The following is a 15,281-nucleotide window of genomic DNA, read 5'->3' as shown; positions in this document are numbered from 1 at the left end:
AAAATAAAATTATAATTGAAATCAAACATTAGTCTCCAAAATCCAAATTGTTGAAAACATTTCTGTAATGATTTGAGAAAAATCACGAGTCTTTGAAAAGTTTGTCAAAAGATAGAATTATCATCGATCGTTTTGGTCTATGCACAATTTAATACCTTCAAATTTAATTTGTATGTAACATTAGGATCAAAATTGAATTTGAGGGTAGGTTATACGTGAATAAGATTAGAACACTCTTACAATACCCAATATTAATACCTTGGAAAGAGTTTAATGTTGTCTTGATTTATAAAATAAATGAAAAATGTTAATAATAGACTATAATGTCTAAAATAGGTAAATAAATAATACTAAAAATAGTTTAATAAATATATTAATTCATTACAACTAAGCTTTAAAAATATATAACTTACAAGTGTTCAAAGGCAATTAATTTGTGAAAAAGGACTAAACTAAATGAAAATAAGAATTAATAGTTAAAACAAAATTAAATCATCAGAAAAATGGATTAAATTACAATACATATAATGACGACGAATTGAAAATGAAATGTACCAAAAGTCTCCAAAACAAGTGGATTCAGGTCGGGTGATTATCGAATACTGATTTTGAAATCCAAAATGATATCGTTTTGGGGTTTGAATAATTCTCTCAAAATAATACTGGTTTATAAGAGTTTAAATACCACATTATATATTTTTTCTTCTCCTTTGTTATCTCTACAAAATTCTTCTATATCTTTTCTCTAAAGATTGATCAGGCCGGGTTAAAAAAAAATTTCTCTCTTTTTTTTCCTATCTTTTCTTATCAATTCTTCCCCGTAGATTTTTCTTTCCCTAATTTTTTGATTCTTTTTTATTTATTTAGATAATTGGGTGCTCACACAATCTATATACACTAAAATCATTTCACAAAAATAGCTTGTGAATGGTGACAATTAGCTAAATTATGAGTGTTAAAATTAAGCTTTGCAATTTGCTACCTCTCATTTCCTTTTTATTTTAGTCTTTTTCTTAAGCCTCATCTTAGTAACTAAAAATAACCATAAACCAATCAAATTTTGCTTTTAATTTAACTTAAATTAACTAAAAATTTTGGGTATTTTATGTTGTTTTGTTTTGTTTTGTAATTTTCTTATTACTTTGCCTTGAAATATATCGAGAAGCTCATCCATACATGTATGCGTATTGAAAATGGCACTTACAGATAATGGACAAACGACGAGAATTGCAATTATCGCAGTGTGTAGTTTGATCTTTGTGGGCATAGTGATTGCTGTGGTGATTGGGTTTACCACGAACAGCCCCAAAGGTGAACCCTATCGCGACAATGAAGACGACGACGACGACGACGGTTTCCAAGTATCCGATTCGGTTAAAGCAGTCAAGTCCATCTGCCGGCCAACGGATTTCAAGCAAACATGTGAAGAAGAACTTCTTATAGAGGCCCGAAATTCGGCGGGTGTCAAAGAGCTCGTTGAAGCGGCGTTCAAGGCCGGGGTGAAATTCGCGACGCATGCCGTGGAGAATTCGACCGCGTTGAGAGAACGCACGAAGGATCCGAGGGCTCTGTTGGCGTTGGAGAATTGTAAACAATTGTTGACGTATTCGATATTTGAACTCCACAAGTCAATTAGCAAGGTGGATGAGTTGGATGTGGGGAATATTGATAGGGTTTTGGAGGATTTGAAGATTTTGTTGAGTGCTACAATTACCAATCGACAAACATGTTTAGACGGATTCCACAATACGACGACGACGATTTTCAGAGGACATATGAAGGATGCGTTGAATATGTCAATGAGACTCAGTAAGATCGGGCTTGCAATAACTTGCGAGTTGTCCGATACGCTTAATCAATTGCAGTTTCAAGGTGTAAGTCGTGGACTTCTCGGCCATGCGGATTGGTCATCCTTGTTGGATGAGAGTCCTCGGGAGCGTCGGTTGCTTCAAGAAAAGGAGCCTCATGTAATTGGCCATATGGATTCGTCTTCCATGATGGATAAGAATCCTTCGAAACGCAGTTCGGTCACAAAGGAAGAACGCCTTATTCATGGTCATGGGGATTTCTCTTCATTGTTAGATGAAAGTAACCAATGGAAACGTCGTTTACTTCAAGAAAAGAACCCCAAGGTAATGGGCATTATGATTTTGTTGACGGACATGATGATTATATTACCGTGTTAGATAAACGTCGTCTACTCCAAGAAAAAGAACCCAATATTGACGGATATTACGATTTTATTGATGGACATGACGATTCCACTACCATGCTAGATAATCACCCTCTACTCCAAGAAATAAAGCCCCGTAATAGGCCATTTGTTAGTGTTGACGGACATGACGATTATGGTACCATGCTAGATAAACGCCGTCTACTCCAAGAAAAAGAACTCAATATGGATGGGCATTACGATTTTATTGATGGACATGATGATTATGCTACTATGCTAGATAAACGCCCTCTAGTCCAAGAAGTACAACCCCGTGGTAGGCCTTATGTTAGTGTTGACGGACATGACGATTATTCTACCATACTAGATAAACGTCGTCTACTTCAAGAAAAAGAACCTCAAGGTAATGGGCATTATGATTTTGTTGACGGGCATGATGATTATATTACCGTGTTAGATAAACGTCGTCTACTTCAAGAAAAAGAATCCAGTATTGACGGACATTACGATTTTATTGATGGACATGACGATTATATTTCCGTACTAGATAAACGTAGTTTACTCCAAGAAAATGATCCTCGAAAACGTCGAATCATAGAGAATGATCCATCCAAATTGAAGCCTCATGTTGTTGTGGCTGAGGATGGGAGTGGAGACTTCAAAACCATTGAGGATGCAATAACTCTCATCCCCCATAATGCTCAAGAGCCTTTTGTCATATACATCAAGAAAGGAATTTATGAGGAGAATATCATATTCAATTACAACATGACTAACATCGCACTAATCGGAGACGGTAAAGAGAAAACTCGAATCACTGGTCGTCTTAACTATGACGACGGTCTCAATACCTTTAACACGGCCACCGTCGGTATGATAAAATACAACCATTCAAATGTAGTTGTTTCTTTTTTTGTTCATTCATGTATATTGTTCAATCAATGCAGCCGTTCATGGCGACTTCTTCTATGCTAAAAACATCGGGATCGAAAACACCGCCGGTGCTGCCAAACACCAAGCCGTTGCTTTAATGGTGATATCCGATTTCGCCGTCGTGTATAATTGCTCCATCAATGGCCACCAAAACACACTTTACGTTCACAGCAAACGTCAATTCTATCGCGATTGCACTGTCTCGGGGACGATTGATTTCATCTTCGGAGACGCGGCTTCCGTCTTCCAGAACTGCAAATTCGTGGTCCGGAAGCCTTTGGAAGGGCAAAAAAACGTGGTCACCGCACAAGGTCGATCTGATGAACGTCAACCGACCGGTATCGTCATTCAAAACTCGACGATCATTGCCGACGATGATTTAGTTCATTTAAAAAACCGATACCCGACGTTCCTCGGTCGACCGTTAGGGAACTTCTCAAGGACAATCATAATGGAGACGTTCATCGACGACTTCATTAAGCCAGAAGGATGGACAGTTGGGGATGATCATCGTGGCTTAGAAACTAGTCACTTTTCCGAATACAACAACCGTGGGCCTGGTTCAAGCACGACTGGCCGTGTATCGTGGCCGGCGATAAAGAAACTTTCGCCGACCACGGCACATGGTTTCACTCCGGGAAAGTTCTTCCTTGGGGACGACTGGATAAAGGCTAAAGGAGTGCCTTATACATCTGGGTTTTCCGAGAGGCAAACAAGAAAGTTAAACATGGAAGTTCCATCTGTTTTGGCGGCTGATAATTGACATTCTGATGAATATTTTCTCGGATGCCAAACGGCCCCGAGTTTTCAAGAGATTCTAAAGAAGGGACAATTTAATCACTTTCAAACAAAACATATAATCAGATTCTTAAGTTAGATTCTTGCAACATTTGAAGACATCATTGATTTTTGTTATGTTTTATCTGTCTAAGACATCAGTTATGTTCGTACATAGTTTGTGGATTTTTTGGGGTGTTCAAACAGAGTTGAATGTTTTAGCCTTCTTTTTACTATTTTAATTTGTAATTTTATTTTAAATGTGTAAACTTATTTTACTGTATTATTTGTTAAATAAAATGATCTTAATTGAATATTTACAAAATAAAAATTCAAGTTCATGGTCATGAAAATACACATAAGTATCGCATTAACTACAAATATAATTTTTTGATCATCATGAACACTATTTATTATAATAATTTCTTTGCGATATAATGTTGAAATATGCTCTTAACGTTCGACAAAAAGTAATTTCACAAACTAGATGATAACATCTTTTTTTAATGCCTATATTCATCAGGCGTCCGTTCATTACGAATTTTAACTTTTAGTGGAGTGTTGAAGGTACTGCTCCAGGAGAATGAATCCAAGGCTTTCCCAATAGTTAATTATAGACCGGTGTGATGTCTTAACTATGAACTCATCTTACGTGTATGGTCCAATCAAAAGTAGAACATCAATCTTCTCCATAATTGAGGATGAACAGAGGGAGAGGCAGGTGTAGGTAGTCATCTACATGGAGATTTTAAATTACTATATATTTTAGATTTTTTTTTATTGAAATTCTGTTTTCACTTCTCTAAAATTTTATAAGTTTATCTATTTCTAAAATTTTAAAACTTCATGTGTATAACATCTCGTTTGGTTCCGTCAAATGCTCTCGATGTAGTGTGAGAAGGCTTCATGTGCATCTTATCCACCATAACTCTAGACATCATGGACACATTCATGGCAATCATGGGTGACCCATTGGGAGGGATTTCGTCGTCACTGAATGAGATGAAATTATTTGCGTTCAAATTGTTCACTAATCTATCCAACTTGTTCATATTATATAATTTGATACGACGATTGATTCAATACATTCAATAGAGCGTTTCTATGTAAATCTAATCTCAATAGTTGAGATTTATCTCTCTCTTTTAAATATCAGTTTTTTAATAAATCAGTTTTTATAACACATTTTTATATATTTATGACATGTTTCTTCTGTCTTTTGCATGTTATCAATCTTTTAACCGTTATTTTTGTTTATTTTTTTATGGGTTAGATTGAAATTGCATCGACTGATCAAAGTGATGCGTATTTATTATCATGCTGATTTCCCTTACTTTGGACCATCAGATCGGATATTGATACGCGGTTTACGTTTATGAATAGTTTTTTCATGTCGCTCGAATCTAATTGTGATTTATCGGTGGTCTTTCAATAGTTTCATCCCCTTTTGTGGTTTTGTTTGCCATGCAATGAGATTTATTCGTATCTATCTTTTGTTCGAGTTTTTAATGGAGTTTCAACCTTTTCTTTGCATGGCCATTGTATGATTCAAATGGTTATTTCTTGTGTCCTTCATCGATCCATTGAACCCTAGTCATATAAATGTCACTCAATTAACTAATTGTAGAATATAGTTAGAATCATCCAATACAATATATAAATAGAAGTATAATTATAATAAACATATATTTATATAACTATAAATATAATCGATCATTACAATACACAAACATATAAACAAATAACGCTGGACAAAAGCAAGCCTTAATTCAAACATAATCTGAATTAGAAATCTATCCATAATATTTACACATAAAGTTTGAAGGTTTCAAACTAATGGTATTGGCCATTTTCAATCTTTTCTTGGCATGTAGATAAAATAAAGAAAAATCCTTATATATGAGATACAGATAAAAGATTTACTAAAATAAATAATAAAAAAATTGAGAGAGAAAAAAACTAACAACAACAAACTTTCCATGAATTACTCTAAATGTCTTCCATCATCTCTTTTGATTTTCTTTTCTCTTGATCTAAATACTTTCAAGTCCCTTTGATATATCATCAAGTACCCATTTTTTTATCATCCATTCCTCGTGGAAATCGAGAAAAAATCAGGTATAATTTGCAGAGGAAATTTGGTATTTGAAGAGGAAGGGGTGATGATGACAATAGAGGGAATGATGGACACGGCGGTGTTGGATGATATAATACGAAGGTTGTTGGAAGGGAAAGGAGGGAAACAGGTTAAACTTTCTGAAGGAGAGATTCGTCAGCTTTGTATTAATGCTAAACAAATCTTCATCTCTCAGCCTAATCTTCTTCAGATCGGTGCTCCCATTAGAATCTGTGGTTAGCTTTCTTTTCTTCCCCTTTTTTGATTGCCAGATGTATTTGGATTACATTTTATAATGTTGATTTTAGTTGTAATTACTGGGATATATTAATATTATAGGTGATATTCATGGACAATACCAAGATCTGTTGAGGGTATTCGAATTCGGTGGGTATCCACCGGATGCAAACTATTTGTTCCTTGGGGATTACGTAGACCGGGCAAGCAAAGCTTGGAGACAATATGCTTGCTTTTGGCCTATAAAATTAGATACCCAGACCGCATTTTTCTCTTAAGAGGAAACCATGAAGACGCCAAGGTGAACCGGATTTATGGGTTTTATGACGAGTGTAAAAGGAGATTCAACGTTAGTCTTTGGAAACTATTCACCAATTGCTTCAACAATTTGCCTGTGGCTGCACTCATTGATGACAAGGTACTTTGTATGCACGGCGGGTTGTCGCCGGATTTGGAAAATTTGGATCAAATCAAGGAAATCGAGAGGCCGACGGAAGTCCCCGACGGCGGTCTTCTATGTGACCTACTTTGGTCCGACCCTAATCCGAACATCGAGGGTTGGGGGGATAGCGATCGAGGCATCTCATGCACTTTCGGTGCCGATATTGTTGCTTCTTTTTTGGAGAAGAACGACCTCGATCTCATTTGCCGAGGTCATCAAGTGAGTCGATTTATTTTCTTGACTATTGAATTTCAGCATCAAATAGGTGCAAGTTAGCTTATGGATCAAGTAAGCTAGTTTCTTTATGCATTTGAATAAAGGAAGGGATTGTAGATACTGAAATTCGAATCTTAAACATGAATACTACTAGTGTTCATATTTGTCAAAATCAAAGTTTATATCATCAGATTTGTTCGGGTTCGGATTAATCTAAAGTTTTGAATTGCAGGTTGTGGAGGATGGGTACGAGTTTTTTGCTAATAGGAAATTAGTAACAATATTTTCAGCTCCAAACTATGGTGGAGATTTTGACAATGCTGGTGCTCTATTGAGTATTGATGAAACTCTTCTGTGTTCGTTCGAGATATTGAAACCGGCAGTGCCAAGCAACAAGGCCAATTTAAAGAAGGTACGCACACTTACGAGTATAAACGAGACGTCTTATTCGCAAGCTACTTATATTATATTTGAGTTGAGCTCAAGCTAACTGAATTCAAGCTAAACTCGAATTGTGTTTGAACATAAATTTTGAGTCGAGATCGGATTTCTTACAACTCGAACTCAATTTAGGATTATTAGACCCCTATGAATACCCAAGCAATAGTATCAGGTCCAAGTCCTTGCCTATGCAATGCAATGCAAATGTATCATTAACTTTGTTGCATCTATGTTCAACAGCCACAGAAGATCGGAACAACCTGATGCGCCATGAACTGAGCAGTTTCCGGGGATGTTGCCATTCTACGCAAATACGAAATTCCAACGAGCTCGATCGAAAAGCCATACCTTGGTTTCTCGTACACCAAATGGATTTTTTGTTTTTTTTAATCTGCCTTATATTTTCTTTTGCTGGTTTTATTAGGAATCATTTTTTAATTTTTGAATACCCCGGGGAGTCAAATGTTCATCGGTGGGTTAATTATAGGCTAAATTATAAATATCAGTCTCAGGAATGGTATTTCAATATTGACTGAATTACTGATTTGCCGTAAGGTTTATTGCTATTATATACGAGTTATTTAATGACTTCATTCTTGAAGAGACGAAGGGGTATTTATTATTAAGATTATGTGTTCCGACTGAATACCGTATCGACACATGATGAGAAATTGAGATCCGAACATTCATAGATTGCTAATAAACCGATCAAGCTAAACTTAATGAAATACAAATAAATATTTTGCTTCGATCATAATCTTTGTATACAAGTAATGCCATGTATTACCATAAATTGATCAGATGAATACTATGTCTAAATTGTTGCATGACTGTGTAATGTTTAAGACTTATTTGTTATGTCTCGATTACTTAATTGAACTTTGATACTATTTTTTACGTACAGGAGTTCATTCATATTATATATGTTACTCTTGTAAATTTCTTTATTTTTGAACTTCTAGGATGATACCAGAGAAAATATAGAGTTCTTATACAATTAGTTGCATGCAATAAAATTGATGTTTGTGTATGGCCACTTTGATGACTAATATAATATTTCGAATTTGATTAAATTTTCGCTGCTAGATTTAAGATGCCACATATAGAACTAATAATTTTTACATATTATATTATATAATTATATTAAAAAGCCAATTAAAATGTGATACAAAGAAAAAATATATGAGAAGAAGATGATTTTGCTATAAATACAGTAATTATTAGACTCGCTGAGAATTAATTATGATCCTGGGTTCTGATCGCGCCAGTAAAATTGCTATTAGGAGATGTTTAATGACCAGCACCACCATGCTTTGGTGTTGGTTTTACATCTATTAGATTTCTCTCAATCTGCTCCTTCACCTTCTTTCCTATAAAAATAAAAGGTTTTTATATAGATTGGTATATGCAAGTAACTCACATGGTTTTAGCAGAACTTACCGAAGTTTGGGTTTCTGCATGAAGAGGGAGGCAAGAGCAGCGAAATTGATAAGAGTAGAACAAGTACATAAAGCATAAGGTTTATCTTACAACCCATGTTTGGCTGCTGAGAAAATTTACTTCCCAATGCCAGCTTTGATCTGATGTTTTGAAAGAGAAAAGGGGGTATTTATTGGGTTACCTTCATCTCCAAAAATCAAATAAATCATATGATATTTGTGTGTTTTTGGTCAATTCCACGCGGTAAACAGTTTTGAATATTCATAGCCGCAATGAACGCAGAGATTTGATAAATATATATAAGATCATACAATATGAGGATTAAAACTCAACAAAACAACTTAAGAAAAATAATAGACAGTACTGTCACCTATAAAAGATAAACACCATCGATACGAACATAAATATATATAATAATGATAACACAATTATAAATTAAATTTTATTATAACTTAATTGTAATTTATCTTTGGTACTTACGATCAACTATAATAAAAGATAACTAATCGAAAATAAAAATAGACCAACAAAATAACGTCAACTGAAGAGACAATCAAATCAAACTCTATTAAATAACCAAAGGAAAAAAAACCAAGAAGGAAGTATTTAATGTGTTGTTAAATTAGTGAAATATAATAATACTCTTTCAATGTATTATTTGAAATCATATATAGTAAAATTATACCTTTTATTCAAATTAATATTAATTTTTTAAAAATATTAATGACGCACAAGGATTTTGGTGGAAGTTGAATGTAAATAAATGTTCTTGTCACTATCAATTTTTTATTATATATCTTTAGATTAATTTCGGTGATTACAAGGTAATACATGCTTGAAAAATGTTCATTCATTTAAAAATAAGCATTCATACACCCTTGCAAACTTCATACAATAAGCGTTTATACACCCTTGCAAACTTCATACTCGAATCTGGAACTTAAAAAATAACAATCATTACTTAACTATTGAAGTTGCTTTGTTCATACTATCATTTCCTGTAATACCCCCAACCCGTACCCGACTCTGATACGAGTCCGAGGTGTCACATTGACTTTTCAAACTTTGACTCTTGACAAAATTCAAAGAAAATTTAAAACTTTAATTAAAGTAAAAGCAGTTTATTTACATAACTTGACCACAATAATTAAAATTAATCAGAGCATATTAACTCAATCCTTTAGTACATGCCAATTATATTCAAAATAACCAAAATCATTTAAATCATCTATTTTCTAATCTGAAATTTGTAAGGGAGATGCTGACCTGTCTTGCTCTCTTAGCTTTTCTTCTAGCTTTCCGGAACCTACGTGTGAAACACTCACACGCTAAGTCGATGACTTAGTGAGGCAAATAAAAATTATAATGCACTTAATAACATTTAACAATGCATGCATGTCTCATTCTATCATGCTATACTAAATCACCTTATTTCATCATAGCATACAAAATCATATCAGATTACTTAACAAAATATATCTACATACACATAAAACATCATCAACAGTTTATCTTTTAATCACATACTTTTATACTTAAACCCTTGAATCAAACAATATACACACACACACAACATCATATCATTTCTACAACATTTATCATATCACAAACATATATTTGTTATTATCTCCTGATTAGCCCATGGACATATGTGAGAACTATAGGTATGTGAGTGTATAGAGGTTGTGCACTAATGCTGTTACCACAGCTCGTATAATTGCACTGAAGTACCGCGTAGAATTTGCACCATAGTGCCGCGTAGAATTTGCACCGTAGTGCCATATAAGATTGTCCATAAGGAGCACATATAAATTTCTTAAGAACCATATACATATACCAAGGATCAAGTAAGTGTCTCAAAAGACCTCATACATGCTCCAAAGAATACATATACGTCCCGAAGGACCACATAGAAAATTCCTTAAGAATCATATACATATGCTAAGGACCAAATATGTGTCGCAAAAGACCTCATAGATGTTCCATAGGATACCTATATGTCCCGAAGGACCACGTAGACCCTCGACTCTTGGCATGCCAACTATACCCCTGTAACACTCTTAACCCGTACCCGACCCGGATACGAGTCCGAGGTGTCACATTGACTTTTCAAACTTTGACTATTGACGAAAAATCAAGGAAATTTAAAACTTTCATTAAAATAACATTGTTACTTTACACAAGTTAACCAAAACAAGACAAAACTGATCAGAGCATTTGTAACATGCACTTTTCTTACATGCCAACCATATACACGACAAAATACATACTTTATCCGTTACTTCTGATCTGATCTTCTAGCAGTGCTACTGTTCTTGCAACCCTATTTCCACTCTTCCTGATTCTTGGTACCTACATGTAAATCACTTACACGCTAAGTCATAGACTTAGTGAGACATATAAATATAACAATAATGCATTCAGTATGAATATGAACATGCAATCTATCCATTCAATCCTATCGTATACAATTCAATGTAAACAATAATAATATAATAACATATAACTATAACAATGTAATTACCTTTGATAACCTTTTTTATAGGCCCATGTACATTTTTGAGAACTCAAGGTATTCGAGTACATTGAGGTTGTGCACTATGTTGTCACCACAGCTCGTATGGGTCCCACTAAGGGCTATGAAATTTGTCCCGAAGGACTTATGTACTGTATTTGTCCCAAAAGACCACCCCTTAAGAACCATATACATATTCCAGTAGATCAGATCTGTCTCAAAAGACACTGTAAATGTTCCAAAGGATACATATATGCCCCGAAGGACCACGTAGAACCCTCGACTCTTGGCATGCCAACTATACCTGTAGCTCTCATATCGTATACCATGGGCATTATTCTTATATTTCATGTGTTCATGTCATTTCTCTTGTGATCACATAGCTCATATCACTTATCATATCACATGTGCATTTGGGTCTTTTCACATATATCATTTATCAAATCATATGAACATATATACTTTATGCATGTATCATAATAATTATCATATATGCATGTTCATAACTATTGTGCTATGAAAATCAACATAGGAATTAGACTTATCACAAGTCTTATTCCATTGTACCATACTTCTAATATGTACTCACCTTAGCCATGCTTGACTCGATTCTAATCCTTCAATTATTCCGGAACGAGATCACGTTCTAAATATACATATTAATACATTGATACATATCATTATACTAATTGATATATTCTAAACTATAATTCCTTAGGCTAATAAGAAAGCTATTTTTATCTTTTAATGAAGGCATGCATCAATACACTACACCATGCATCAATGCATCCCTTGACAGGTACATCGATGCACTATACATTCATCGGTGTATAAATTCTATTCGATGTTTGTATTTTAAGCAGGTGCATCGATGCGCTCCTTATGCATCGATGCACTGATTGCATTCGATGTTCATTTATTTGAGAGTGCATCGATGCACATTAAAGATGCATCGATGCACACAACCCATAATTTACATTTTAAACACGAATTCACTCTCTTTCAACTTAATTCTTCATCTTTCACCTCCTTTAATATTCCTAACTTTCATATACATACTTAAACTCACTTCTACTCCATAATCACTTCTTTAAACTCAAAATACTATCTTCCATATGAAATCCAAGAATCATACTAAATTTTCTACTTGTTCTAAATTCAATTCTATCACTTCATATCCCTTAATTAAGTGGATGAAAAATCAAATTTGTCTTCCAATATGAGTAATGAACTTTATTTCAAGATTTCATTCAAGAACTCAAAATCTTTAATCTCTCATATATCTTTCATCTTGTTGTTTAAGAACAAATTAAACTTTCCTTAAGCTTAATTATCATCTAGTGATCATAACCCAACCTTTAAATCAACAAATAATCAAGAAATCACAAACTTACCTTTGAGCTTGAAGATATGAGAGAAAGAAGAAGAAGAGAGTTTCCCAGAAAACTCTTTCTTTCCCCCCACGTGATTCATTCTTATAAAAGGGGAAAATATATTTCTTATCAAATAACCAATTTGCCCTTTAATTCATTCAATAATTACCAAACAACCTTCAACTATATTTCCAATAAGTCATTAAACTATTAAACTATTTTACTTTTATCACCAAATTTCAAAAATTCTCATTTTAGTCACTGACTCGGATTTCGGGATGTTACAAATCTCCCATCCTTTAAAGAAAATTCGTCCTCGAATTTTCACTGAACATATTAATAAGAATATATCTTTTAATGTTCTCGTGCTACCGTCTCCACTTTATTCCTTACGCAATTGCAACTAATGATTTGCCTTCAATTTCCAAGTAACTCAATCCATTTCGATCTTTTCTCTTCTTTGGTTATACACCTACTTTTGACCGTTGAAAATAAATTTCCAACCAATGACTTACTTTTGCCTCCATTCTCATCACTTTATATCCTAAATCAATCTATTTCTTCATTAATCTATAATTACCTTATAACAATAACTCAAACTCTTATTTCATCATCATTTGACCAAAACACAACCTTAACTCTTCTTCAAATTTGATTAAACATACATTTTACATAATCAAACAATCTTTTCATAACACCGTCTACCCTTTCCTTACTTTAATATCCACTTATAATTCACACTTTACACCCTTTTCATTTTATTTCCCTATCAATTACTCCTTTATAAATCACTATCATACCACTTTATTATTCAACTCCTTTCTTCCAATAAAACATACCCCACCATCAAACCATTCATATACTATACATTCTTCCCAATCAAAAATAATTCATCCTCCATTTCCTTAACTTATCAAACCTTCATTCTCACTTATCCATAATACAATTTCCTTGGTTTGCATTCAAACATTCCATTTACCTTTGTCTTTTAAACTGATTACTGATGCACATATTTTCCAATTCTCCCAAAATAATAGTATACATCCCTTATTCTTTTAATATTCCCCTAATAACACCCATTCCTTCTACCTTATCTTGTCACTGAAGTAAAAAAACTACTTTATTTCAGAACGATAAAGATCCTCTAATTCTAAAGTTCCAATCTTACTTCAAATCATTTGAATAGTAATTCCATCAATTTAACAGGGAATTGAATTCTCTAAATTCTAATGGAACATTCTCAACATATCTTATTTATCCCAACATTGTACCCTAATAAATTTGTCACTTCCACATCACTATAAATAACTTCTAATTGAATTCTCAATTCTCATATTAATACTCTACTAATATATAAATATGCAAGTCCAAATCAATCAATATCATAACATATCTATTACATAATAAAAAAGTACATGTTATAATCTTTGGATCATCAAAATCTTCATTAGTATTCATATTATACACTCAAGAAGTGGAGCGTATTTCCTGTTGAGTAGAGGATTCAGGTTGACTTCTACCTCTTCCTCTACCTCTTCTCCTTTGAGACATCGAAGTAGATCGCTCCGACTGTACTGGTTCTCCTGTCCCCAATGGACAATCTCTTATGAAATGTCCCACTTTACCACATCGGAAACAAGCTCCAGTAACTACCCTACACGTTTCGCTATGGCTTCTTCCACAAATTTCACATTGTCTAATTTGACTCTGTTGTGCTCGTCCATCACCAGACCTTATAGATGGAGTCTGTCTAGTTCTCATATGATTTGATTCCCTTGCAACAAATGCCATCGACTCTGATTGTGCTTGAGATCGGAAATCAAAATCTCTACTTCTCTTAGGTGGTGCAAAACTTGATGAAGCCCCAGTTCTTTTAGATGGTTGGGTTCTTTGATTCCCAAACCTTTCATTTTGAGCTCTCTCTAAGGCTTTAGCACGATTTACTACCTCTTGAAATGAGGATAAGTTCAACACTGTCAGCATCTCTTTTAAACTTAGGCGTAAGCCCTCAACAAACCACTCGCAAGCATCTTTCTCTGTAGGTACTAACTCTGCTGTAAAGTGACTTAATTTATTAAATTCGCACTCATACTCATATACAGTGTGGTCCAATTGCTTCAAGTTCAAAAATTCTTGTTTCATTTGCCTGATAAACTGGTCTCATGTATATTTATTTTTGAACTCTTTTAAGAACAAGGACCAGGTACTTCATCATTTGTCATTCTCAGAGTGACGTTTGTCCACCAGACTCTCGCTTGCCCATGAAGCAAGGAGATCACTCCATCTAACTTCTCTACATTAGAACAGTAGAGACCATCTAACATAACTTTTACATCATTAATCCAAAGGTCCGCAACAACAGGAACTTCCTCAGCTTCGCCTTTAAACTCTGGAGCTCCTAAACCCTTCAACTCCTTTGCAACATTCATTCTCGGAGTTGAAGTAGCAGGAGGTTGGAAACGTGTCAATACTGCATCTAATGTTCTAAAAAAACACATCTTGATCAGTTACACGCACTCCAGAAGGTGCCTATTTTTCACCTTGCCTGGCCAGGGCATGTGAATTACTACTTTCAGCGGGCCTATCATCTCCCGCTTCACTTCTAGAGCTACCATGTC

The 15,281-nt window shown here is 34.3% G+C and overlaps 1 protein-coding gene and 1 pseudogene across 1 annotated transcript; both read left to right on the top strand.

Moving 5' to 3' along the window:
* The first annotated feature begins 1,154 nt into the window (after positions 1 to 1,154).
* On the top strand, positions 1,155 to 4,061 carry LOC120177248 (pectinesterase-like). The gene is made up of 3 exons (XM_039183465.1): positions 1,155 to 1,987; positions 2,731 to 3,044; positions 3,121 to 4,061. Exons 1-3 carry the CDS (start codon positions 1,194 to 1,196, stop codon positions 3,867 to 3,869), a joined length of 1,857 nt encoding a protein of 618 aa, XP_039039396.1. The 5' UTR covers positions 1,155 to 1,193; the 3' UTR covers positions 3,870 to 4,061.
* Positions 4,062 to 6,002: 1,941 nt separating this feature from the next.
* LOC120177376 lies at positions 6,003 to 7,599 on the top strand (annotated as a pseudogene).
* The last annotated feature ends 7,682 nt before the right edge of the window (positions 7,600 to 15,281 follow it).

The sequence above is a fragment of the Hibiscus syriacus genome, unplaced genomic scaffold (genome assembly GCF_006381635.1).
Source record: "Hibiscus syriacus cultivar Baekdansim isolate YM2019G1 unplaced genomic scaffold, ASM638163v2 tig00112285_pilon, whole genome shotgun sequence".
Lineage (NCBI taxonomy): Eukaryota > Viridiplantae > Streptophyta > Magnoliopsida > Malvales > Malvaceae > Hibiscus > Hibiscus syriacus.
This window is presented reverse-complemented; position numbering and strand designations above follow the sequence as displayed.

What these genes read in the sequence shown, in the direction of transcription:
- LOC120177248 (XM_039183465.1), top strand. Translation starts at nt 1,194, where the DNA reads ATGGCACTTACAGATAATGGACAAACGACGAGAATTGCAATTATCGCA. An exon ending in GTAATTGGCCATATGGATTC is followed by an intron (nt 1,988 to 2,730) that starts GTCTTCCATGAT and finishes AGATAAACGTAG; the next exon opens with TTTACTCCAAGAAAATGATC. An exon ending in CTTTAACACGGCCACCGTCG is followed by an intron (nt 3,045 to 3,120) that starts GTATGATAAAAT and finishes CAATCAATGCAG; the next exon opens with CCGTTCATGGCGACTTCTTC.